Raw genomic sequence first — 25547 nt, forward strand, 5'->3', positions numbered from 1 at the left:
CGGACAGAGAACCTAACGTCATAATCGAAGGGACGATGTGGTCTTACACGCCAGCCTTGTTTTTAAATTATGCCACCTTTAGGGAATAAGTAAACTGTGAAAGAGGAACTTTATCAACTTTAGAAATATTAGGATATGTAAGTAAAGCCTTGCTAGACTTTACCCAATGTGATAGTAGGTTTACAGTCAATCAAGTCAAACCATTGTAGTGCACAATTTTTTCTTGTTCTTTTATTATTTATGGTAAGCGCGTGATGTGTTCCCTAGTAAGAGCGTATACTCATAAGCGCGTGATGTGTTCCCTAGTAAGAGCGTTTACTCATAAGCGAGTGTTGTGTTTATTGTATTGGTAACGCCTAGTGCACACTAGCAACATAACAACATAACGACATGGGCGCGCGCGCTATGTTCAGCCCGACATAACGACATGGACATAATGACATAAAAGAAAAGACATGTTTTTTCTCTTATGTCGTTATGTCCATGTCGTTATGTCGACATAACGACATGGACATAATGACATAAAAGAACAGACATGTTTTTTCTCTAATGTCGTTATGTCCATGTCGTTATGTCGAAAATAATGCCTAGTGCACACTAGCGACATAACAACATAACGACATGGGCGCGCGCACTCTTATCTTCGACATAACGACATAGACATAACAACATAAGAGAAAAAACATGTTTTTTCTTTTATGTCATTATGTCCATGTGTTTATGTCGGGCTAAACATAGTGCGCGCGCCCATGTCGTTATGTTGTTATGTTGCTAGTGTTCACTAGGCATAAGAGTGCGCACGCCCATGTCGTTATGTCGATATGTCGCTAGTGTGCACTAGGCATAAGTGCGTGTTGTGTTTATCGTTAAGCGCGTGATGTGTTCCCTACTAAGAGCGTTTACCCGTAAGCGAGTGTTGTGTTTACTGGTAAGCACGTCATGTGTTTACTGGTAAGCGCGTTGTGTGTTTACTGGTAACCGCGTGGTGCGTTTACTGGTAAGCGCGTGATGTGTTTACTAACCGCGTGATGTGTTTACTGGTAAGCGCGTAATGTGTTTACTGGTAAGCGCGTAAGGTGTTTACTGATAAGCGCGTGGTGTGTTTATTGGTAAGTGCGTGATTTGTGTGCTGGTAAGCGCGTAATGTGCTTGCTGGTAAGCGCGTGATGTGTTTACTAATAAGCGCGTGATGTGTTTACTTGTAAGCGAGTGATGTGTTTACTGGCAAGCGCGTGATGTGTTTATTGGTAAGCGCGTGTTGTGTTTATTTGTAAGCGCGTGTTGTGTTAATCGTTAAGCGCATGATCTGTTTATTAGTAAGAGAGTTTTCTTGTAAGCGAGTGTTGTGCTTACTGGTAAGCGCGTGATATGTTTACTGGTAAGCTCGTGATGTGTTTATTGGTAAGCGCGTGTTTTTTTCGTAATAATATCAATCGCGCGTTGAATAGGAATACATTCTCCGTGCTCGCGATGCACTTCGTGCATCTTTCTTCGGCACTTCTTGCCCACACTACGCGTACTCGATATCTTCGGGCGGTCTGTAACCTATGAAATGAACAAAGACCCTGATGACCAACATAATCCACTTGATAATGCTAAGCCCCGAACCCCCAACAGCGCAACTGATAACTCCCCTTACAAAACAAACACACATGACGTCAACTCGCTCGCACTCGTGGCTTGTAAATCCAGATAGGGTTCCTTCTTTCACTTCAGCAGCATATTAAGTTTTCCTTCTAGTACAAATATTTAAAAAAGCCATATAATAAATAACTTATTAACCTCTCGCGCTCGGTTAATAATTAGATTGGAAGCAAGATTTCAGGACTTTTTAAATATTTTTTGGGTAACTTCTGCGCTTCAGTAAAGCAAAACAAAAAATGGAAAAATAAGAAATGAGTAATTAAACGCAAAACTAGATTTCAAAACAAGTCCCAAGGGGGTAAATATGTGCGATTTCCAGATGGAAATCTACTACATAGAAGGGTCGATACATACTTGAAGGATGTCCTTAGGAGCATTTTTATCATGGTGAATTTAAAACGTAATACAAAAATGGAAAAGTAGAACTAGTTTTGCTACAAACCGTGCTTTTTTGCAGTTATAATTGGCAAACTATATTATTTTCCTGTCTTTGATTATCTAAAGTTAATTGTATCATCTCCCAGCGTGGTTTCTTTACACAGAAGATGGATCCCATTAGGTGAATCACTTTACTCATGACATACGAAGACACAGAGCTAAGAGACATGCTTCTCTTCCTTTGCGTTGTCGTTTTCCCTCTAACATCGGCCATTCAGAAAACAAGGAACTCCATGTTTGGCCACTCGCTCCTTGCATCTCCCTACGACGAGACGGGTGTTGGAGAGCTTTGGGAATGCTACAAACTCTGCTATGACGACAAAGAAAACTGCGCCAGCATCAATTACGACATGAAAAAAAGGAGATGCAAACGTATGAAGTTTTCACACATAAACCTGCCTCGCAAACTCGTGAAAATGGACAACTCTGTTTACGCCGATATAAGAGATGGTAAGTACACCGCAAAATTACCCGGAAACACGAATTGCCTCCGAATTAGTAGCTTTTTGCATTAGAGGTCATAAAAATGAAAAGAATAATTGTCTTAGTCAATTCGGAAAGTAGACCAAAGTGTGTATGGCCAACAACATTCGGCAAGTCCGGCACTTTCTGAAAAAAATTTGAATTAAAAATATACTCGTCATACCACGAAAAATGTGTTTATGTTGGGCATTCGGAATATTTAACATAACGCATCGTTTTCTCCCAGTTTTCTGCTAGTTGATACATGAACATATTTGTTTATTTTTACATTACATTAACACTTGAAATATCGACTCCAATAAATTTGGTACGCGCCACTCCTCACACACCTTATGTGCTTATTATGTAGAATATACAATATAAACATTTTCTGTGCGAAGGATCGCAGAGACTAAGCACAGAATGCATAATAGGTGCAGCTGTCTCTGTCCCAAAAGACGTTTATGCTCGGCTTCAAAGGTAAGAAATATGTGGAACAAGTCAAACGCCACCAGTGGTATCATCAATGCTGCATCCAAATGTTGTCAAATTTGGTCTTTCGTTTCTTCCTTTAAACGATTTACACCTCCGTGAACCTTGACAGGTTGTGCCAACAAACCCCATCCTCTGGGGATGGAAGATGGCAGTATTCCAGACTCAAGTATCACGGCTTCATCAACTTGGCACACCCCTGGGCACGATTCTCACCACGCGCGCCTAAATAACCAACCTGTGGCAGGACAACACATAGGCGCGTGGGCAGCCGCGGGAGGCAACAAAGGCGAATATCTACAGGTGGACCTGGGCCGAGTCACGTGGGTTACCCATGTAGCAACGCAGGGGCGCCCAACCTCTAACAGCCAATGGGTGCCCGAGTACACTGTGGAGTACAGTCTGAGGGGAGATCAGTGGCAGAGTTACCAAGACGAGAATGGTGTGATTAAGGTAAGGACACGTGTACACTGTGGAATACAGTCTGAGGGGAGATCAGTGGCAGATTTACCAAGACGAGAATGGCGTGATAAAGGACACGTGTACAGTGTGAAGAACAGTCTGATGTGAGATCAGTGGCAGAGTTACCAAGACGAGAATGGCGTGATTAAGGTAAGGACACGTGTAACAATGTGGAGTGCAGTCTGATGGGAGGTCAGTGGCAGTTACCAAGACGGGAATGGCGTGATTAAGGTAAGGACACGTGTACAGTGTGGAGTACAGTCTGAGGGGAGATCAGTGGCAGAGTTACCAAGACCAGGATGGCGTGATTAAGGTAAGGACACGTGTACAGTTTGGAGTACAGTCTGACAGGAGATCAGTGGCAGAGCTACCAAGACCTAGATGTTGCGATAAGATAAAGACACGTACAGTAACTAGCGAAGTGATCAAGACGAAAATGGCGTGTGTGTGGTAAATATGTTGACTAAATTTTTATGAATACTTATACATATGTATGCTTATATGTTTTTTTAACATATTTGATTCATCGAAGAAGTGTCTACATACGGGCGTATCATGTGTTATCTTGTTAAATTTCAATTTGCGCCTTTTTTCAGGTGTTCCCTGGAAACTCAGATCAGACCACTGTGGTGAAAAACGAGTTCTCCCCTGTCATCAAAGCGCGTTACGTCAGGATTGTAGCACAGGCTTGGATAGGAAATATCTGCATAAGAGCTGAACTGTACGGATATGCTGTCTGTTAGGGTTTACTGTCGTTTTTGTCTACATTTCAATCTTTCAATGGGGCTTATACATTCCAGGCAATTCCTTTCTGGACGGTTGTATAAACAGGGCTGATTGTTTCTAGTTGACTGACCCCTTTTTTAAAGTTTAAGATGTGGGAACTTTAGGTGGAGGTAAATGTTTTTGCTTGAAATGGAAAATCCCAATAAAGGCGTTTGGAAGGTGGCCCGCGTACATCGCGATTGCAAACTAAACACTAGACAAGACCAACTTACCAGCAACACAAGTGGTTTAATTTGACTTAAAACCAGAAAAATACACTGTTGTGTACTTGTAACCATTTTTTTCAAGCTTGAGAGATAATAGTTTCCATTCTAGAAAATATTCTAGGAAATATTCTAAAGAGCCCACTTCAGAGAAAGGATGGAAATTGATTTTGATATATAGAAATAACGTTTAATTATTTATGTCAATGTTAGCGAACACTTTTTAAACACACAAAATTACCTAAAGCATGCACAGGGCACAATATTGGGGCCTTGACGGCTTGTGTTAATCTTTGCACTTGTGAACATAATACCAATAAAAGAGAGAATAATAAGAGAGTGTTCCAATAAAAGAGAATAAAAACAAAAACAGAGTGGACATCTTATAAGAATTTATCCATCTCCCAAATGTGAAGTCGCGGGTATGGCAAAGTTCATTTATTATGCGGGGGGGGGGGGGGGGGGGTGAGGATATTGTGGGGCGGCCTCGAGAAATTTCCGAGGACTAAATGGGGGGCGTCGAAAGTGTTTGGATTTTAAAAAGAGGGGTCACGGATTTTTTTTTTGGTGTTGTCTCTTCTATATAATTTGACCAAGTGTCAAATCAGACTTCTTGGTTCAACGAGTCTCGGTTTGGGGGCAGTTATTTGGCATGCACAATCCAGGAGTCGAGGATACGTATTAAAGCCTCATTGTCACCAGTTTACTTCCGGTCAATTACATAGCAATCTCCGATAATTTTTAACGGAAAACGCGAATAATATTTCAAATTATTGAAAGCAGTGTGTTTATTGGAAGTTTCTTTGAGGATGTGATTGATAATTTAGAGCGGATGACCTGTTTTTTATCTCGGATTCTAATAGATTCTTTTGTCTTTAACGGTTGAGGTTTCCGTCGGACCTCCGGAAGTAAACTGGTGCAGTGAGGCTTTATGCTACGTTTTATCTATGCAATCCAAACCTGTATACACCTATACACACTTACATGTTTTACATGAGTTCCCCTATTTGATATTTATAAAGTGCTTATGTTCCATATTTAAATTTATTAACCAAACGTTCTAATGCTATAAGCGCTCATTTTTTGATAGGCTCTATTTCCAGCCGTTGCGAGGCCTCATCGGCCTGCGGGCTCACAGAAACGAGCTGGAAATCGAGCCTAATTTATCGTCATCAACATCCTCGCTCATTCTATCAACAAAATTTGACAGATTTCGTGACCTGCTATAGCTTAGCATCCAATGAGCGAAAAGAAAGCTACATGCGCTGAATATGCGCACGTATATGCTGAATGTGCTCCGCGCTATGGCCGCTTTACGGAAATCTATTTCAGAAAATTCTAACTTGAAAGATCAGGAACCGGCCCCTGGTTTACTTGGTGTACACCTTTGTTGATGCTTTGACACTTTTTTAAAAAAAATCAGATAATCTTGAAAAACCGTCACCAAAGCCGTGACTTTGTTTCACAGAATGATAATGTACAGTGCGATAATGATTGTAAATAAAAATTGTAAATGCCTCTCCCTCTTTGTCTTAAAAACAATCATGTGAATCCATTAGTTGTATTCAGGTATTACCCTTTGTAAGTATCAAACGAAGAAATAAAAAGAAAAACAAACTGGAAATGATGATAAGCTCATCGAGAAAAACCGAAGTTAACAATGCGAGAAAAAATGCGCTAAAAAACAAAAGAACGAAAGCGACTGTTGAAGGGATGAAGAAAATGTAAAAGAAAAGTAACTAGAAAACAGCATAAGGGAAACCATTTAAGAGAAAATGTGATCCTTACGACTAAACGTGCTGGTAAAGATATACTGTTAAGTATTTTCAATTGCAAAATCCATGTTAAAAGTGTCATTCAACCGTGGGAGCCTAGTCAGCCTGTGTCCTTTGAAAGTACGATAGTTTGTGTCAGATTGCTCCATTATTTTCCAGCTGAGCGATTCATTGACACCCTATCATGGGCCTATCACTAGCGTCTTGGCTGCATATTTTTGGATGAAATTCTAAACTAATCTAAATCACAAGCAAATACCTCTGAAATGCACATCGCGGGTCAATTCTTCGTAGAGCTTTCAACATCTTTATCACTATTATGAGTAATAGTAACGTTTGGCTTAGTGTCTTCTTGCCTGCTTCTGTATGCATCGCCTTTGTGATATGGAGTGTTCTGCTTTGTTTGTATTTTGGTATGAAAAGCGCAAAAGGAACGCATAATTTGGATAAAGAGCAGTCATTCGTCTTAAAAAGGCGCAGAAAAGCCTACTTAAGAAAAATCTTCGAAAAAATAAAGGAGGCATGTAAAGGAAAGGAGTCCCGTTTGAATACAAGTGGGGCATGTGAAGGAAAGAAGTCCCGTTTGATGACAGATACAAGTGGGGCATGTGAAGGAAAGGAGTCCCGTTTGATGACAGATACAAGTGGGGCATGTGAAGGAAAGGAGTCCCGTTTGATGACAGATACAAGTAGAGAATCTGACTCTTTCTCGGCCTCAAGCGAGATGCGATAGAACAAGACCCAAACTCGCCTCAGCATGTACCCAAGCTACTTTAGAAGGCCTCTTGACACGAAAGAGATGATGACAGGGGACGCGGACAGGGAACCTAACGTCATAATCGAAGGGACGATGTGGTCTTACACGCCAGCCTTGTTTTTACATTATGCCACCTTTAGGGGATAAGTAAACTGTGAAAGAGGAACTTTATCAACTTTAGAAATATTAGGATATGTAAGTAAAGCCTTGCTAGACTTTACCCAATGTGATAGTATGTTTACAGTCAATCAAGTCAAACCATTGTAGTGCACAATTTTTTCTTGTTCTTTTTTTTTCTTTATGTTAAGCGCGTGATGTGTTCCCTAGTAAGAGCGTTTACTCATAAGCGAGTGTTGTGTTTATTGTATTGGTAACGCCTAGTGCACACTAGCAACATAAGAACATAAAGACATGGGCGCGCGCGCTATGTTCAGCCCGACATAACGACATTAAAACATAATGACATAAAAGAAAAGACATGTTTTTTCTATAATGTCGTTATGTCCATGTCGTTATGTCGAAAATAATGCCTAGTGCACACTAGCGACATAACAACATAACGACATGGGCGCGCGCACTCTTATCTTCGACATAACGACATAGACATAACGACATAAGAGAAAAAACATGTTTTTTTTCTTATGTCGTTATGTCCATGTCGTTATGTCGAAAATAATGCCTAGTGCACACTAGCGACATAACAACATAACGAAATGGGCGTGCGCACTCTTATCTTTGACATAACGACATAGACATAACGACATAAGAGAAAAAAACATGTTTTTTTTCTTATGTCGTTATGTCCATGTCGTTATGTCGAAAATAATGCCTAGTGCACACTTGCGACATAACAACATAACGACATGGGCGCGCGCACTCTTATCTTCGACATAACGACATAAAAGAAAAAACATATTTTTTCTTTTATGTCATTATGTCCATGTGTTTATGTCGGGCTAAACATAGTGCGCGCGCCCATGTCGTTATGTTGTTATGTTGCTAGTGTTCACTAGGCATAAGAGTGCGCACGCCCATGTCGTTATGTCGATATGTCGCTAGTGTGCACTAGGCATAAGTGCGTGTTGTGTTCATCGTTAAACGCGTGATGTGTTCCCTACTAAGAGCGTTTACCCGTAAGCGAGTGTTGTGTTTACTGGTAAGCACGTCATGTGTTTACTGGTAAGCGCGTTGTGTGTTTACTGGTAACCGCGTGGTGCGTTTACTGGTAAGCGCGTGATGTGTTTACTAACCGCGTGATGTGTTTACTGGTAAGCGCGTAATGTGTTTACTGGTAAGCGCGTAAGGTGTTTACTGATAAGCGCGTGGTGTTTTTATTGGTAAGTGGGTGATTTGTGTGCTGGTAAGCGCGTAATGTGTTTGCTAGTAAGCGCGTGATGTGTTTACTAATAAGCGCGTGATGTGTTTACTTGTAAGCGAGTGATGTGTTTACTGGCAAGCGCGTGATGTGTTTATTGGTAAGCGCGTGTTGTGTTTATTTGTAAGCGCGTGTTGTGTTTATCGTTAAGCGCGTGATCTGTTTACTAGTAAGAGAGTTTACTTGTAAGCGAGTGTTGTGCTTACTGGTAAGCGCGAGATATGTTTACTGGTAAGTGCGTGATGTGTTTACTGGTAAGCGCGTAATGTGTTAACTGATAAGCTCGTGATGTGTTTATTGGTAAGCGCGTGGTTTTTTCGTAATAATATCAATCGCGCGTTGAATAGGAATACATTCTCCGTGCTCGCGATGCACTTCGTGCATCTTTCTTCGGCACTTCTTGCCCACACTACGCGTACTCGATATCTTCGGGCGGTCTGTAACCTATGAAATGAACAAAGACCCTGATGACCAAAATAATCCACTTGATAATGCTAAGCCCCGAACCCCCAACAGCGCAACTGATAACTCCCCTTACAAAACAAACACACATGACGTCAACTCGCTCGCACTCGTGGCTTGTAAATCCAGATAGGGTTCCTTCTTTCACTTCAGCAGCATATTAAGTTTTCCTTCCAGTACAAATATTTAAAAAAGCCATATAATAAATAACTTATTAACCTCTCGCGCTCGGTTAATAAGTAGATTGGAAGCAAGATTTCAGGACTTTTTAAAGATTTTTTGGGTAACTTCTGCGCTTCAGTAAAGCAAAACAAAAAATGGAAAAATAAGAAATGAGTAATTAAACGCAAAACTAGATTTCAAAACAAGTCCCAAGGGGGTAAATATGTGCGATTTCCAGATGGAAATCTACTACATAGAAGGGTCGATACATACTTGATGGATGTCCTTAGGAGCATTTTTATCATGGTGAATTTAAAACGTAATACAAAAATGGAAAAGTAGAACTAGTTTTGCTACAAACCGTGCTTTTTTGCAGTTCTAATTGGCAAACTATATTATTTTCCTGTCTTTGATTATCTAAAATTAATTGTATCATCTCCCAGCGTGGTTTCTTTACACAGAAGATGGAACCCATTAGGTGAATCACTTTACTCATAACATACGAAGACACAGAGCTAAGAGACATGCTTCTCTTCCTTTGCGTTGTCGTTTTCCCTCATCAATTACGACATGAAAAAAAGGAGATGCAAACGTATGAAGTTTTCACACATAAACCTGCCTCGCAAACTCGTGAAAATGGACAACTCTGTTTACGCGGATATAAGAGATGGTAAGTATACCGCAAAATTACCCAGAAACACGAATTGCCTCCGAATTAGTAGCTTTTTGCATTAGAGGTCATAAAAATGAAAAGAATAATTGTCTTAGTCAATTCGGAAAGTAGACCAAAGTGTGTATGGCCAACAACATTCGGCAAGTCCGGCACTTTCTGATAAATTTGAATTAAAGTTCATACTCGTCATACCACAAAAAATGTGTTTATGTTGGGCATTCGGAATATTTAGCATAACGCATCGTTTTTTCCCAGTTTTCTGCTAGTTGATACATGAACATATTTGTATATTTTTACATTACATTTACACTTGAAATATCGACTCCAATAAATTTGGTACGCGCCACTCCTCACACACCTTATGTGCTTATTATGTAGAATATACAATATAAACATTTTCTGTGCGAAGGATCGCAGAGACTAAGCACAGAATGCATAATAGGTGCAGCTGTCTCTGTCCCAAAAGACGTTTATGCTCGGCTTCAAAGGTAAGAAATATGTGGAACAAGTCAAACGCCACCAGTGGTATCATCAATGCTGCATCCAAATGTTGTCAAATTTGGTCTTTCGTTTCTTCCTATAAAACGATGTATACCTCAGTGAACCTTGACAGGTTGTGCCAACAAACCCCATCCTCTGGGGATGGAAGATGGCAGTATTCCAGACTCAAGTATCACGGCTTCATCAACTTGGCACTGTGGGGAAAACAATATCCCACTCAGGGGCTTGAGGGATAGTGACCCCACTAATGCTGCCCTAGCTGGTAATTTCCAGGCACTGCTTGAATTCCAGGTAGATAGTGGTGACCAAATACTGGAGCAGCACCTAGAAAATGCACCAAGAAATGCCACATACATTTCAAAGACCATCCAGAATCAAATGATATCAACTGTTGGTGCTCATATTTTAAATAATTTATCTCAAGAAATGAGAGATAGTAAATATTTTTCTGTAATGGCAGATGAAGCGGCTGATATAGCAAACAAAGAAAATATTTCTGTTGTGATTAGATTTCTCGACTCAACCAAAAACTTCAGAGAAGAATTTATTGGAATGTATATTTGTAAGGAGGGAACAACAGGAGAGCCCATCAAAGACCTTATAACTGCAGCTGTAGTAGACTTAGGATTGATGATGGAAGACTGTCGTGGCCAATGTTATGATGGCGCTGGCAATATGGCTGGACAACTTAATGGAGCCTCCTCGTTAATCAGAGCAGAACATGAGAAGGCAATTTTTGTCCATTGCATGAATCACCAGCTGAATTTGTGTATTGCCAATACCTGCCAAATACCAAATGTCAGAAACATGATGGATGTTGTGCGAAAGCTTTTTTAATTTTTTGACAACTCTCCCAAGCGACAAGAACATTTAGAATTCAAGATCATAGAACTTTTGCAAAAAAAAAAAAAAAAAAAAACACACTGCTTTAATTAATGTATGCCGCACCTGATGGATTGAAAGGATAGATGCTATGGACCGAATAGTTGAGCTTCTCATCCAGTCACAGCTACACTAGAAGATATCTCAATGAACAGACACAAGCATAAAAATACCAAATGGAATCCTACCAGCAGACAAGATGCCCAATCATTACTTAATGCTATCAACTTTTCCTTTATTGTTGCTATTGTTATTGTCAGACATATTTTGGCACTAACTAAGCCACTTACAGTGAAGCTGCAAAGTAAAGCTATGGATATCCTGAAAGCTAGATGATGTATTTATCTGCTACAAAGGTATTTCGATCATACCCTCTGTTTTGATTGCTACTGATGACTGGAAGCCTAATGTTTTAGAATTTTGTAACTATTACAGACAGGACATGCCAAATTATATAGGTTTACAGGCAGGCTTTTATTATGGGAGAGATTATGGAAGGGGAGGGATAACAGAGGAGAAGTGATTCCAGACACTCTTAGGCTACACTGGAGGATATTGACAGATGCATATGTCAATATTTATTTCATGTTAAAGATCCTGATCACACTTCCAATTTCATCTGCTTCTTGTGAGAGATCCATTTCATCCCTTCGAAATCTTAAAACCTATTTGAGAAGCACAATGACTGAGGACAGATTGAATGGGCTGGCACTAATGTATACCCACAAAGACATGGATTTAGACCTGGACAGAATAATAAATTTATTTGCTCAATTGCACCCTAGGAGAATGAGAATGGCAAACATATTAACTCAAATTTTTGCACCATCTGTTTCTAGAGGGCTTGTGAGTTATGTTCCATCTGGGGTCTTACCCTTAAACTGATGGATAACAGCTACAGAAACTCAAACTGGTGCCTGTATAACTTTCTTAAAAAGTCATTTCTAGATGTTTTTTTTATTTAGTGATTATTTCAATTTTTCTATTGACACTGGGATTTCATGTTAAGCTCAAATGGTTTACAAACATTTCCCTGGGCTCCAGAAGCTGCAGTTTCAAATGATAAAAAAGGGGAGTATTTTTCAAATTATATATATATATTATAATCATTTAGTACTTCTCATTTTTAAAACTTGATATTAATGTTGTATTTTTCTCCAGAGCTCCAGTGGCTGCAGTCCCCAAGGATGAAAAAGGGGAGTTTTTTTCAAATTATATTGTCTATAATTTTTACATATCTTTTATATATGACATATGATATTAATATTGTATTTTTTTTTATTATTATCTTGAAAACTCCTGGACCAAGGGCCAACCACAGGCTTGCCATCTATAAGTACCATTTTTCCTTCTCCTGCTCAAAGACAGTTAGTAGGCAGCTATATTGGACATAGACCAGTGGCACCAGTTTGGATACCAGAAATTTTTTGTAGAGCAAGGTGTTCCATGTACCACCTTCAACAAAATAAAACTTTTTTTGCCTTTATGATAGCATGTTTTTTTGTTCTTTTTGGGGTAATTAACTTTTCTGAAAATGCAGAAAATGGCATTTATAGAGCTTGAAATTTCAAATTTTCTTAGGGGAGCATGCCCCCAAACACCCCTATTGTTGGTGTTTCGGTGGAAACTACTCACTCAAAAACCTGGATCCACCCCTGGGAATGTATAAATTTATACAGTCCCCGAGTTCAAAAACGAATGTATAAACTTATACAGTCCCCGAGTTCAAAAAGGAATGTATAAATTTATACAGTCCCGGAGTTCAAAAAGGAATGTATAAATTTATACATTCCTATTTGAACTCCGGGACGGTATAAAATTATACATTCAACAATTGTTGTTTCGCTCCTTTTTAAATGTAACAGATACTGACAAATAAAAGATTTTGACATATCTTCCGGTTAACATGGACATTTTTATCGGTTATAGCTAAAACACTCATTGCTTTCTTTTATGAAACACGTCATTCGAGGTAATTTCTATTTCGCTTCTTTATAAATACAATAAATGATAAGAAATAGATGTTTTAGACATTCCATCCCCGAACACATAATCATTTGTGCCACGAATCGTAAAATTATCGATTGACTTCTTAATTAACGTAAAATTAGCAGATTTTTAAGGCGAGTCTTGAGAAAATCGTATATTCTTGCCATTTCTTGCTAAACGGCAAAACAGCATTTTCTCCTGACGTGCTGTTAAGGAAATAACAGCGAAACAACCCAGGAAGCAGGTCTAATAATGTTTAAATAACAGACAACAAATGGATGTTTATTTTTTATTGAACGTTCTAAAATTCAAATCCAAAATTCAAATTCAAAAAAACATTTTTCTGGGATTTTGAGTGATTCAATGGAATCAGTTGAATCAGTCTGGATCCGTCCCTGAGCAGGGTTTGGGTTAGTGCCTACATTTGCGAAGGAAGTGGTGACAAGCGTTGATACCATCATTATGTAGGATGTTAGTATAGAGGCTAGAGACGTCGAGTGTGACCAAGAGAGAGTCTGTTGGTAGGTTGCTGAGTGTTAAAAAAATGTTTAGGAAGTTGTTAGTGTCTTTTACGTATGATGGAAGTTTACTTACTAATGGCTGGAGGTACTCGTAGTCTACAAATTCTGAAATCCAGCAGATGGAGGCTTTCAGGTCGTTTCTTTCTATGTTTTTGCAACTTCAATTTAAATAACCGATCTCCAAATGGAGAACCGGCTTCTGTTTGCAAGACTTCAACATGGGCATCGACGCCACTGCCTACAGAGTATACATTGGCTTATTCCCTGGTCGGCATATGACGCGCTCTAAACCCAAGAATTTCTCCACTCGCCACCGCTATTTTCATGCTGTTCGTGTTATCAATTCTTATCGCAAAATCGATGGATATTGAAACCAATCCTGGATCTGTCACAAGGATGATCACGGACTCAAGTGGTCCTCAACCTTTAACTGATAACGTTACCAATTCAGGCCCGTACCCAGGATTTTTCCTGTGGGGGGGAGGGGGGGTGCGGAATCCGAAAAAGCAGGGATGGGGGGGAGGGGGGTTGAGGGCGTTTATTGTCGGATTTACCTCTTGACTTCATACCAGAGTGATCTAGCTTATTCTTTATAGTTTTGTCTATTCGTCTATTGAGAACTGAAAGTGGACCTTCGGCCGTTGTGTGTGTGTGTGTGTGTGTGTGGGGGGGGGGGGGGGGGGGGGGTGCGTTTGCACCCCCTGCACTGATGGGTACGGGCCTGCAATTTACTCCGCTATTCAGCAAGACCGAACGAATCCACCTGAAACTTGTCCGCTTCCAGCACCACCTCATCAACTCCATCACAGAATATTATTAAAAAGGTCATGTACTATAATGCTTATTTTATTCGCAATGGCTATATGCCCGACAGTCGGGAAAGGTCCTCAGTGGACTAAATGCCAGACAGTTTCCAATTTATTCAAATAACCCAGTAAATTGTTGACCTACTGAGTTCAAATTATCCTATATTTGTTGAGAAAGGGCAAGCGAATCTGAATTGAGCTTTGTTGTCGGTATTTAATGTTTTCTGTTGTCGTAATTTTAGTACCAGTAAATTTTCTACAATATGCTGCTAAATGTCGCCAGTTCTCAATTTGCTAAAATATCACGGTAAATTGTCAACCTTGTGATCTCAAAGTATTCTATATAAGTTTAGGGACGTGTCATTAATTACAGGGGGTGGGGGGAGTGCTCTTATTTCGGGGGGGGGGGGGGTTCTAGTTTTTCTCGTTTTTCTAAAGGGGGGGCTTAAGTTTTTTTTTGGAGTGTCCTTTTTTTTGGCAAAATATTTCGTGAGAAATATTTCTTTGCTCCATCTGCCTCGTATATTACTTTGCGAGTCAAACACAAGCCATATACCAATATTTCATACATTAAATGTCTAATAATGTTTAATAGAATGGAAGTACGCATGGTCATTGAAGAAAACTCTGCGTCTCCTCAGTAACCTTTGAATGTTCTACCTGTATGGTCTTTAAAACATAGTCTCCAAAGATATGAAACAATAACATTACTTATAACACGGCTTGCGAATGTATTTTGTTCAACTCGAATAAAGAGTAAAAATCACTCTCTCTTACTCTCTCACTCACTCTCTCATACTACCTTCGATATTCTATGCCAAAATGTGCTATGCCATGCTGACGAGTCCTAATAAGGACGAAACAGCTGTCCATGGTTGCCGAACTGCACGGGTAATATACTGTGCTAGCGTCCCGTCTTGGCCCGACTGGTGCCAATGTGTGTATGCTAGTGTGCTTCTAAAGTTCACCAAAATGTTTGATAAAGCCACCATTTCTGTGCTCAGAACCCGGTATGCGATACCGTAGCGGACTACGAAATATTGGAGAGGTAAAGTAAAGAAACATCAATATTGGGGGCACGGCCACGCCCCTATTGATCATTTCCTTATAATTTTTGAAAATATGGGGAGTGCACGTGCCCCCAGTGCCACACCCCCTGCTACGGCCCTGTTACTCGCTGTCTATCACCGGATAAATAGCCAGTAACGAATCAAACAAATCACAAGATTCCTGAAAGTATGTGGTGGGACTTTTTTTTTTAGTAAAAGTGAATAGGGGGGTTGTTGGACGTTGTTGTTTCTTAAAAACAATTCGTGTAATTAACAAGTAAAATTACTTAGCATCATATATTCTAAACTCATTGTCAGACAAGTGCTGTAGAAGGGGCGTGGGGTAGATAGAGTTCAATTTTATCCCGTAACTCTGATGAGTCAAAAAATGATGATTTAAAAATGGCCGAAGGTGAGGTTACTATTTTTTATCATCATCACCACCAAAGGCCCATGAGTTCAAAATAAGCTAGGTATCGGTCCTTAATCCAAACATAGAGAATGGAAGACCTCAAGAATAGGCTGTCAAAAGCAATAGGTGCAGGCACTAGACTGAGAAGAATATGGAGCTCGAAAAAGATCACAGGAAGAACGAAGATGAAGCCATCAGTACTCTCAGTTTTGTTATATGGTTGTGAGACCATAAGATGAATAAGGAAGACGATAAGATGCTGCCCCCCCCCAAAAAAAAAAAAATAGATATAGATACAATTGCCTGAGAGTTAATAATTGAGTTTCTAAAGCTTTCTTATCAAAATCATCATAAAAAACGCTGTCCAGCTCTTCTTTGAAGCAGTTTTCATGGAAGGCTTTACAGAGGTGCTGCTCCAAATACCCAAAGGTCTAGAAACCTTTTTGATCGAATCGTGTCTGAATACTTGTTGCAGCAGGTCGATTTTTTTTCAACATAAATACACATCTTTGGGTGAAGACAAGAGACCATGATATAAGAGAACGAATCCCCGTGGCCCATGATAACGTCCAAGAAAGCTATTTTTTAGATTGCGCGAGCTTGTCAATCATAGCATCCATACATGGTTCGTCGCGCCATATTTGGTTATGGGCACCACGAGCTAGTACAATTTCACACCAAATTTTTTCCCTCTGCACTTCTTTACTTCGTTCGCTACCTTTTTTTATCCTTTTAGCTTCTCTTCAAGGCTCATGATTACAATGCTACTCATGGGGTGGTGTCCTGTTATCTGTTAAGTTATCTAATGTACAGTTATCTAAATGTTTTATAAATAATTGAACGGGAAGACGTCGGGGAGACGGTGAATTTGGAGTTCATTCAAGATGCATCGTGCAGACTCCTAAAAAGTTCTTTTTCTCTGCAATTCGGTGAGATAGAATACCTAGGCATTCTCAGAGTCTATGCTATGTATTTTAATACAAGAAGGCCTTTATTTTTCTTTGATTTATAACATTTTCAGATGAATGAACTTCAATTTTTCACGCAAATGTTCAGAAATCATGTCACTCAAGAAACCCTTGTCACTGGAATAAGATCTACTTCATTATAAAGACTTGAAATCTTTTATTTGTAATATCGGTGTGAATATAATGGTATTAAGTTCTGGATGTATCTTTTTCATTAAAAGGGAATTGGAAGAGAATTGTGTTTTGTAAACACAGATTTATGATTGATTGTTGTGTTATAAGTAATTCGCGAATCAGCAGTGAAAACTTTTACTGGGGAAGTTGACCCCAGAGCCTAAAATCACGCACTTTATGCATCTCAATGTCCCAGAAACGGTTGATTGGCTCCAGCGTACTCTATGGAAGATCATTTTTACAGCGTTCGTAAAAAAGGAAGGTATTTTCGGTCAAAAAGATTTCCGAAACATCCTTCACATTGCTCAAGATGTGATCGCGCGTAAGACTCTTGTTGCTAGGAAACGTGAGCGCTAACCAATCAGAGACGTCTCTTAAAATAACTGCTTGTTCTAAAAATAGATTTTACAGACGTCATCATTGGAACATACCCTAATACGGGGGATTCGTTCTCTTACATCATGGTCTCTTGGTGAAGATGAACTCTTTTTTTTCCTATTACTGGGGGAGGGTCCCATTTTTTTCGTTTGTCTAAGGGGAGGGTCGTATTTTTTTTTCGCATATTTAAAAAAAAAGAGCCCTCCATCACCCGTCACTTAGAAAGGTCAAGCGAATCTGAATTGAGTTTTTTGTTCAGTTGAATGTTTTTCCTTGCTTGTATACACTATAAACACTTTTTCCGACTGTGTTATTGTAGCAAATAAAATTAGGCGCCATCTTGGTAGAGTTTCTCTTGAAGTTGAAGGATTAGCGAAGCGTGGTGATCCTCGGGGACCCAGACCACGTCGTCCTGGGTCCCTGAGGCCCGACGCCCGAAGACGATGGGTATTCTAGTATTGTGTAATTCCAGAAAATATCCATACCCCCCTATTGAGGGGTCGGAGGTATGACCCCCCACCCCTCTGGAATTTCCAACCCCCTGGAAAAAGATAATTACAGTAACTGTTTAGGGAAAAGGGCATTTACCCCCCCCCCCCCCCCCCCCCCCCCTCCTCCCCTCAGCAAATAACTGGGCATCTGAGCCCCCACCCAGCCCCCGGAATTTTCAATCCCCTTGGGGGGGAGGGGTCAAGTGTGACACGCATAAATTACACCTCGCCACTACCAAGACGACTACCTATCACGACAGAATAAATCTCCTCGCGCTTATACTTATAACAAAGCTGGCTCAAAGCATTACAATCACCGAGTTGCTATCACCCAGTCTTGTACCCAGCTCGCGCCGTCAATCGGGAAACGCCTGGCTTTTTCTGCTGGAGCCATCTTTTTTGTTCTCTCCTTGCTTTCGTGACTTCGTCTTTAGATTTAAAAAAAGGTTGATTTTTACACCAACGAAGCTTCAAAATGGAACGAAGATATGAAAACGATCCCAAAGAACACGATGATACTAAGCGGGAGCGAAGGGAGGAAGCAGCGAAAACGGAACCGGATAAAACATTAGCGGTTACTCCAATAGATTCGTATCGATCGAGTTTCCCGAACTTCAGAAAACCATCAGAAATTGGTCACTTTTCCTTGGATGTAGATAGGAAATTTCACGATGACAGTCATCAGTTGAAGTATTTTTGCCCCCCTCGTGAGATCCACTTCGATCTAAGCGAAGGATATAAAGAGTTCAAAGCGAAAGACGAAGATGTGAAAGAGGGACTAGGTCATTTGCTAGAGTGGATTAGTGCTCACAGAGAGAAATTTGCACTACCGGGTGAAGAGAGGGTAGAGAATGGACAAGCCGCAGATGCCAGACCAGCAACGAAGAGGTGAGTACTAGAAGTGTTTTGAGATTATTATTTATTGAGATGTTGACGTTAATCATAATGGTTTAGATATTGATTATTTATTATAATTGGACGATGTAGAAGTGATGGTAGTAAGGTAATAGTAACGGGGTGGGTGGGGGGTTCTTCAGGGTAAACGTGATAGAGATGCTCGTGATAGAGATGCTTGTCAGGAAATTTAAAAAATACCCCTTACAATACCTGCACAACCAAAAATTGCTACCCTAAAAATACCTATGTTAATACCAATTCATTTTTCAATGACAATGACTACAATGGTGATGGTCTTAACAGTTTGAACACCAACTTTGTGACATGGAGGGGCGATCTCACCAAGCTGCTCTGCACTCCATACGAGACCAAAGAGCCCTGGCAAATGGCTGCAACCCTATTCAAGGGCACTATATACTTCACTGATGTAGAAACTCCGGAGGCACGCGATCGTCGAAAGAACATGGAAGAGCGACATAAAGAAATGTGTTACTGGGGGCATAAATTTGAAACATATGTCACAAAGCTTGTGTCTGAACGAGGCAAGAGGGAAACAGTGATGGGAGCATCGACATCTACTGCGTCAACATCAGAGGGTGGCGCTTCAGCTAAGCCTGTCAATAATTCAGAAGCTTATGTGTCGGTGGTCAGATCAAAACTGGAGAGGCATTCCCTGGTGTTTGGTGCCGAGATAGACTGCTGCACTGAGGTAATTCCTACTTGAATAGATTACTGCTATGGACTATATAAAATGACTTTGTACCTGATGTTTCCACTTCCTTCTTATAAACCCACCTCACTACCATTTTAGCACTCTTTACCCTCAAGTTTCACGTCTCCCACAACAATTCCTCCTCTCCACACTGCATCCACTACCCCGCTCACGGACCACCCCGCTCAAGTGCTACTCTCATCTATTGTGCCTTGGTATGAATAGCCCTTATAACCAGTACCTTCAGGCGATATTTATCATTTGAAAAAAATAGTATTTGAAGATGACTTTATAAGAAATAACCCACTTTTTGGCCGCTAAGGGGGTTGAGAGCGCACCCCCCCTGTGTACACACCTGACCTTGTGATGCCTCCAGAAGACCTTGATCCCATGGTGCTACTCATACATTAGCATGTTGGGAAGTATCTACCATATTTTGGGGGTTTTATTTTTGGGGGACTTAGAAAACTTTGTCTGGTATTTTTTGGTCTCAGCTTTTTACCCCATGCTACTGTAGAAAGAAGACTTTTCTGTAAATTTGAAGTAGAAGGATGGAACACATTTCTCTTCAAATCACAATAATATGCAGTCATTTTACTGTGAACTTTAGACTTTTTTGAGAAATTTTTTGTAACTGTCCTTGTTATTTTTCGGTGTATACTGTATTTACTCATGTATAATACACACTTTTCCATGTGAAAATGACCTCGAAAATTGGGGTGCGTATTATACATTTCTTATACACTTCTTATTTGTGAGGTAAAACATTTGCATAATAACAAAAACAATGAAGGCTCTTGAGTATTGAGTATAAATAAGTTAATAAAAGGTATTTAAACCCTGTGACGATGTAAATAAAAACATGGACATAAAATATCTATGCCTCTAGTATGCTTGTTTTTTATTAACATATAATTTTTCCACATATTTTGAATCTTGGATTTTTGTGAAATATAGCTACTTTTCTAATTTTTGAAAATGGTCTAAAAAATCAAGGTGTGTACAGGATTATACATAAATGCGTATTATACATGAGTAAATATGGTAACTTTCTTTGTTGTTTGTTGCTGTGTTTTTTTAACTTCTTGGCCCCACATTTTACAGGAAACAGAAGAATCGCCAGGAAATTACATCGAGCTCAAGACGTCTCGTGCTCCAAACAAACAACAGCACTGGTCTTTCAATCGCTACAAACTGCTCAAATGGTGGGCACAGTCTTACCTGGCAGGAGTGCCAAAAATCATTGCTGGTTTCCGTCATCGTGACAGTCAGGTGGATAAACTCGAAACTTACAACACCCTGGAAATACCCCATCTCCTTGAAAACCAACGAAACATGTGGGATTCAACCATCTGCTTGAACTTCCTGGAAAAGTTTCTATGCTGGTTGCGCTCTGTGGTGGTGTTGGACGACCCAAACAGAGTTTACCTTTTCTCATTCAGTGCTCCATTCGAACAAGTGGAATACCAGGAATTTACAAATGGGGAGCATAAGCTTTTGCCAGAATGGTATATTAAGACATTTTAAATCAATTTTGTATAGTTACTTGTGTGTTTTGAGGGGTAATCAGGTGATAGATGGTAATACTTGTAATAAGTAATAGTGCAGGGGAATATAAGACCCCACCCTGCACGTGCAGAGATAAGAAACTATGTGGGTAACTGGGCAATGGAATAATTTGACTGCGTCAGTAATTAAAAAGGTAATTAATTTTCATTGTATATTCTTATAAAAAAGATTCTAGATGGAGCTACTGTAAGGATGTCATTTTCTGCTCCGGATCTCAACCTGAATTTTTCTTTAGATGCTCCCATGTATTATCATGCTAGAGGATCCAGCGTACTTTGCGGGCAGTTGTGACCTTTGACCTGGTATTTGATGATAAGATTTTGAAATGTTCAATAAAATATAGTGTCCCCATTTTATTTTTGTGCTTTTATGTTGACCGTAGGTCTCGCAGGTCTATTTTGTTTTCAAAAATAGCCTTTAAAAACAAGACCCCCTCACTCCCTTCTCACCGCACGCACGGTGTGAGACTCGAACTGAGCTGTCGGTTGCGTCCCATTCGTCCCAGGGTTCCCGCCTACGGTATTTATAATAAAAAAAACTCTTCGTTTGCTACGCTTTTTCGTGCACGGAACAATATTAGTAAGGAATAATGACAGTAGCACGTTTCGAGTATTAGATTTATTAAGGAGTCACGGAACATTGCTTCTGCGTCACTCCATCCGGTGGATCATGAATATGCATTATTGTCTCAACAACACAATCAAGACTAGTAAAACGTGATCGGTGGGAATCGGTGAACTTCTTTTTGATTGCAGCGAATAATACTTTCAGTGCGAACAAGACTAATTTCCAGTGATATATATATATATATACAGCTTATGGATTTGTTCTGGTGAAATTTGACCCCGAAAGCGTGATAGAAACTTGTTATCTTTCATCGTACAAACACTACTGAATTCTCTTTCTGTTGTGATACGAAATGATGTACTGAACGGTTACAGCGAAATTATCGACGACTTTGAATGTGAAGAATGAGCTTATGCCATGGAAACTTGATGGAAATCGATTATTTTGCGAATTCTTTTTTGATCGTGACTATCTCGGGTGGCCTAGCACGGGTGGCCTAGTGTGTTAGCGCGTCGGCCTCTCACCGCTGTGGCTCAGGTTCGAATCCTGGCTCAAACTGGGGATTTTTCCGGGTTCCTGCCTTGAATCGAATTTGTCACAAGTGAGTTGAAGTTTATTCTCCCGTGTTTCCAGTCTTCTCGGATAAGGACACTAAACCGGAGGTCCCGTCTCTTCAAGCTGTACTACACTATACCTGAACCGAAGGGACGTAAAAGAACCACTGGGGACGCAATAAACCCTCTGGCAGTGACCACCCCCAGTGACAGTGCTTACTAACCGAGGTTACCCTCATTGCCGGATTAGCTCGCTAGTGGCAATTATTGTATTTAAAGGTTGTATTTAAAAGGATCTCTTCATTAGTTCGTGCTGGCTTGAACTTATTGAAGCGTGCAACAGCGGAAATCGACTGAGCTCTTCAACTTATTTATTATATTATGGCTGGCGATTTCCCCAACTGGCTTGGGCCTTTATTGACCTCAGTACTTTTAATTGTAATCATCATTTGTGTTTGCTGGTATTACTGTTACTGGAAGCCGAAAAAGGAAAAACAAAACAAAGACAAAGAGTCCGGAATTGAGGCAGGTGTGAAACGCGACACTGGATGTCCTGTTATTCATGATAAAAGGCACAATAAATGGAGTCCTCACCGCACACTAGGGGGCAAATACGAGGATGATTCCACATACTGGGGCTATACAGGGCCATCAGGGTTGGTGGGGATGAATTACGGATCATATGGCTTGGACTACTGTCCGATATCCGACACACAGCTCCCGATATGCAACGAGTACACTCTCCCAAAGTTCCAGTACAGTAAATATGATTATGCAAATAAGTGTAAGATGGTGTCCCAAAAGTGCAGAGACCCAAGGAAAGGTTCACCAGCACGATGCAAGAAGATTGAGCGCACTCACTGTGCTTCGGCACATGTCAAAAAATGCATGAAAGGGGAGTATGTGCATCAGCCAAGCCTCCCTGCAATTATGGAGGGGGAGTCAATGGGGTCCCTTTGTTTGGAGGAGGCTGAGGAGGAATTTGGTCCAGTTAAAAATGCCTGCTGTTATACTCGTGAAAATGAGTTGGTATACAATAATATTATAGCTCCACCAGCAAAGCCTGATGGCAAGAAATCTGATTACAAGGCAACATTTGATGATGTAGACATTTGTGTTAGCTGTGAAGGCAATACATGCCACGAGACTGTATGATAATACACCTATACACATACTTTTATAAAGAATTACTAAAACGTACTTGTGCTACAGAGGATTCCCAATATTTTGGTACAGGACTGGTGTTGAAAAGATTTAGAAATTACCCTTAAAGATGCCTATATAGGTATGTCATGACTTAATTTGATACCTCAAAAGATAACATTTTTTGGATGCCTCAAAAGATAATATTTGATTAAAGGAGAAAAATAGAACCCAAAAGAGAGCTTTCGAGCTCTAAAAGATAACAACCTCTGAAAAATATAATAATCATCTCATTTCCTGTACCTAAACTTTTGGGATACTGCCCCTCTCTCTACCGTTATTGGAGAGGTACCCAATTCTTGTATTGATTGGTATTGGTGCTATACTAGAGAGAGTCAGAGGAGGTGAGAGGGTTAGGCAAAAAATAATATTAGAGTGACAGGCTATGCAACAAGGCAATTGGAGGGGGTTAGACAGTTACTGTCTAATTCTAGAGTTGGAGGAAGAGGGGGGCAGCCAATATTATTTCCATAGAAGGAAGGTTGACTAATTCATTACCACTGTTTTCTGTACAGAAATAACTATGGTATAAAAGCTTAGTTTAACACAGCATATTTCATAGCTGTCTACACACATTAGGCGGGTGTCACAAGATTTTGGACACCATCACAAGCCTAATTTTTGTGAGAATGTCCATTCTCTGTATTCACCCGCATTGGCTCTCTCTGGGATTTTTTTTCACATATTTTTTGTATTTCACCCGATTTCACAAGATTTCTGTCCAAGTGGGTTGACAGCTCAGATGTTTTTATTTGTGTACATTTTTTTTTATTCAAATCTATATTTCAATATTTATATGCAATGCATACGAAACATTACATCAAGCATCTTAAATGCTCTTTAATTTGTTTTAATGAGATAATGTTTTTTTTTTTGCATTTTACTAAGTGGTAGTGGGTCTGCAGAGAGTTGCTAAAGTGGTCTCCCAGAGCAACGCTTTTTCAGAAAAAAAGAATTGTAGGGCTTTAAATTTATTCCCAATGTAGGAGATATTAAATGATTTATCTCAGATTTAACAAAAGGGAATTTTAAGACAATACAGCAGCTATTGCAACCCTTTTTTAAAATGCCAGTATTCATTAGAACAATGGAACCTAAATATAACAATAGTTTTTAATCCTTTACTTTTAGTATACTTTACTTCTATTAATCCCATCTCAGTAAATCATATTGGAAATAAGTATTTGACATTGTGTTATAACGTGTTTCTGTGGATGAGCTTAGTGACGGCCTAAACCATCTATGCATGATAAATATCATGTCACGGGTCGCTCTCACCCTCATTTCATACAGCACATTTCTCACGCTGTCAACAAAATTTGCGAGATTTCGTGAGCGTTGCACCCAATAAGCGAAAAGGAAGCTAAGTGAGCTGAATATGATTACTGGTATTGTGTGGGCTACATAGTTTATTAAAAATGTCACTTTTAACATTTTTTTTAGATAACATTGAAAACCCAAAACGTAAACAATGAATTGTAGAATGAAAAAAACCGTCACCAACGCCGTATTGGTTCATGATTTTGTTTCACAGAATGAGTATGTACAGTGCTAATAATGATTGTAAATATAAATTGTAAATGCATTGTGAATCCATTAGTTGTATTCAGGTGTTACCCTTTGAAAAACGGAAGTTAACAATGCGAGAAAAAATGCGCTGAAAACAAAAGAACGAAAGCGACTGTTGTAGGGATGAAGAAAAAGTAAAATAAAAGAAACTAGAAAACAGCATAAGGAAAACCATTTAAGAGAACATGAACATTTAAGTGCACCAGTCCCTTAGATTCAACTGAGGAGTTCCAAATAAGAAATTTCAAAATCGCTCAAAATTGGTTTAAAGTTAGCCCCTGGTTCTCTTATCATGTTTAAAAAGTTTGAGTTACATACAATAAATATTTTTCGAGAAATTCCGAATTTACGATTTTGCCTATAAAATCGCCGATTTGGGGGCATTTTTCACCTTTCGTACAAAATCGCAAAATATTCTTTAAATATACGCGGAATTAAAAATAGCGATACAGATCCTTAGAAAGGAGTTGATAAGGTATAAATCGAGTGGTTTCTTTACTTTTTCCGGCAAAAAAAGGTATATTTTATTGCTGTCTAAACATGTCAATAAAAAATGTCGACTTGAATAATAGCTTAAATTTGGGGCTTATAAAACCGATGGTACATGGATTTTC

The 25547-nt window shown here is 39.7% G+C and overlaps 2 protein-coding genes across 2 annotated transcripts; both read left to right on the top strand.

Annotated features, from left to right (window-relative positions):
* Positions 1 to 1420: 1420 nt before the first annotated feature.
* Positions 1421 to 11089, top strand: LOC125557135 (52 kDa repressor of the inhibitor of the protein kinase-like). The gene is made up of 3 exons (XM_048719467.1): positions 1421 to 2432; positions 9589 to 9688; positions 10305 to 11089. Exons 1-3 carry the CDS (start codon positions 2220 to 2222, stop codon positions 11027 to 11029), a joined length of 1038 nt encoding a protein of 345 aa, XP_048575424.1. The 5' UTR covers positions 1421 to 2219; the 3' UTR covers positions 11030 to 11089.
* Positions 11090 to 18205: 7116 nt separating this feature from the next.
* Positions 18206 to 21392, top strand: LOC116619354 (decapping and exoribonuclease protein-like). Its single transcript, XM_048720045.1, has 3 exons — positions 18206 to 18750; positions 19063 to 19468; positions 20576 to 21392. Exons 1-3 carry the CDS (start codon positions 18338 to 18340, stop codon positions 20996 to 20998), a joined length of 1242 nt encoding a protein of 413 aa, XP_048576002.1. The 5' UTR covers positions 18206 to 18337; the 3' UTR covers positions 20999 to 21392.
* Positions 21393 to 25547: the final 4155 nt, after the last annotated feature.

Source organism: Nematostella vectensis, chromosome 12, assembly GCF_932526225.1.
Source record: "Nematostella vectensis chromosome 12, jaNemVect1.1, whole genome shotgun sequence".
In the NCBI taxonomy this organism is placed as follows: Eukaryota; Metazoa; Cnidaria; class Anthozoa; order Actiniaria; family Edwardsiidae; genus Nematostella; species Nematostella vectensis.

Bases quoted from the DNA above. Each gene is read 5' to 3' on its own strand.
- LOC125557135 (XM_048719467.1), top strand. From the start codon at position 2,220: ATGACATACGAAGACACAGAGCTAAGAGACATGCTTCTCTTCCTTTGC. The intron at 2,433-9,588 runs ATGAAAAAAAGG...ATCAATTACGAC, and splicing joins GCGCCAGCATCAATTACGAC to ATGAAAAAAAGGAGATGCAA. The intron at 9,689-10,304 runs GTAAGTATACCG...GAACCTTGACAG, and splicing joins TTACGCGGATATAAGAGATG to GTTGTGCCAACAAACCCCAT.
- LOC116619354 (XM_048720045.1), top strand. From the start codon at position 18,338: ATGGAACGAAGATATGAAAACGATCCCAAAGAACACGATGATACTAAG. The intron at 18,751-19,062 runs GTGAGTACTAGA...TGGTCTTAACAG, and splicing joins GCCAGACCAGCAACGAAGAG to TTTGAACACCAACTTTGTGA. The intron at 19,469-20,575 runs GTAATTCCTACT...CACATTTTACAG, and splicing joins AGATAGACTGCTGCACTGAG to GAAACAGAAGAATCGCCAGG.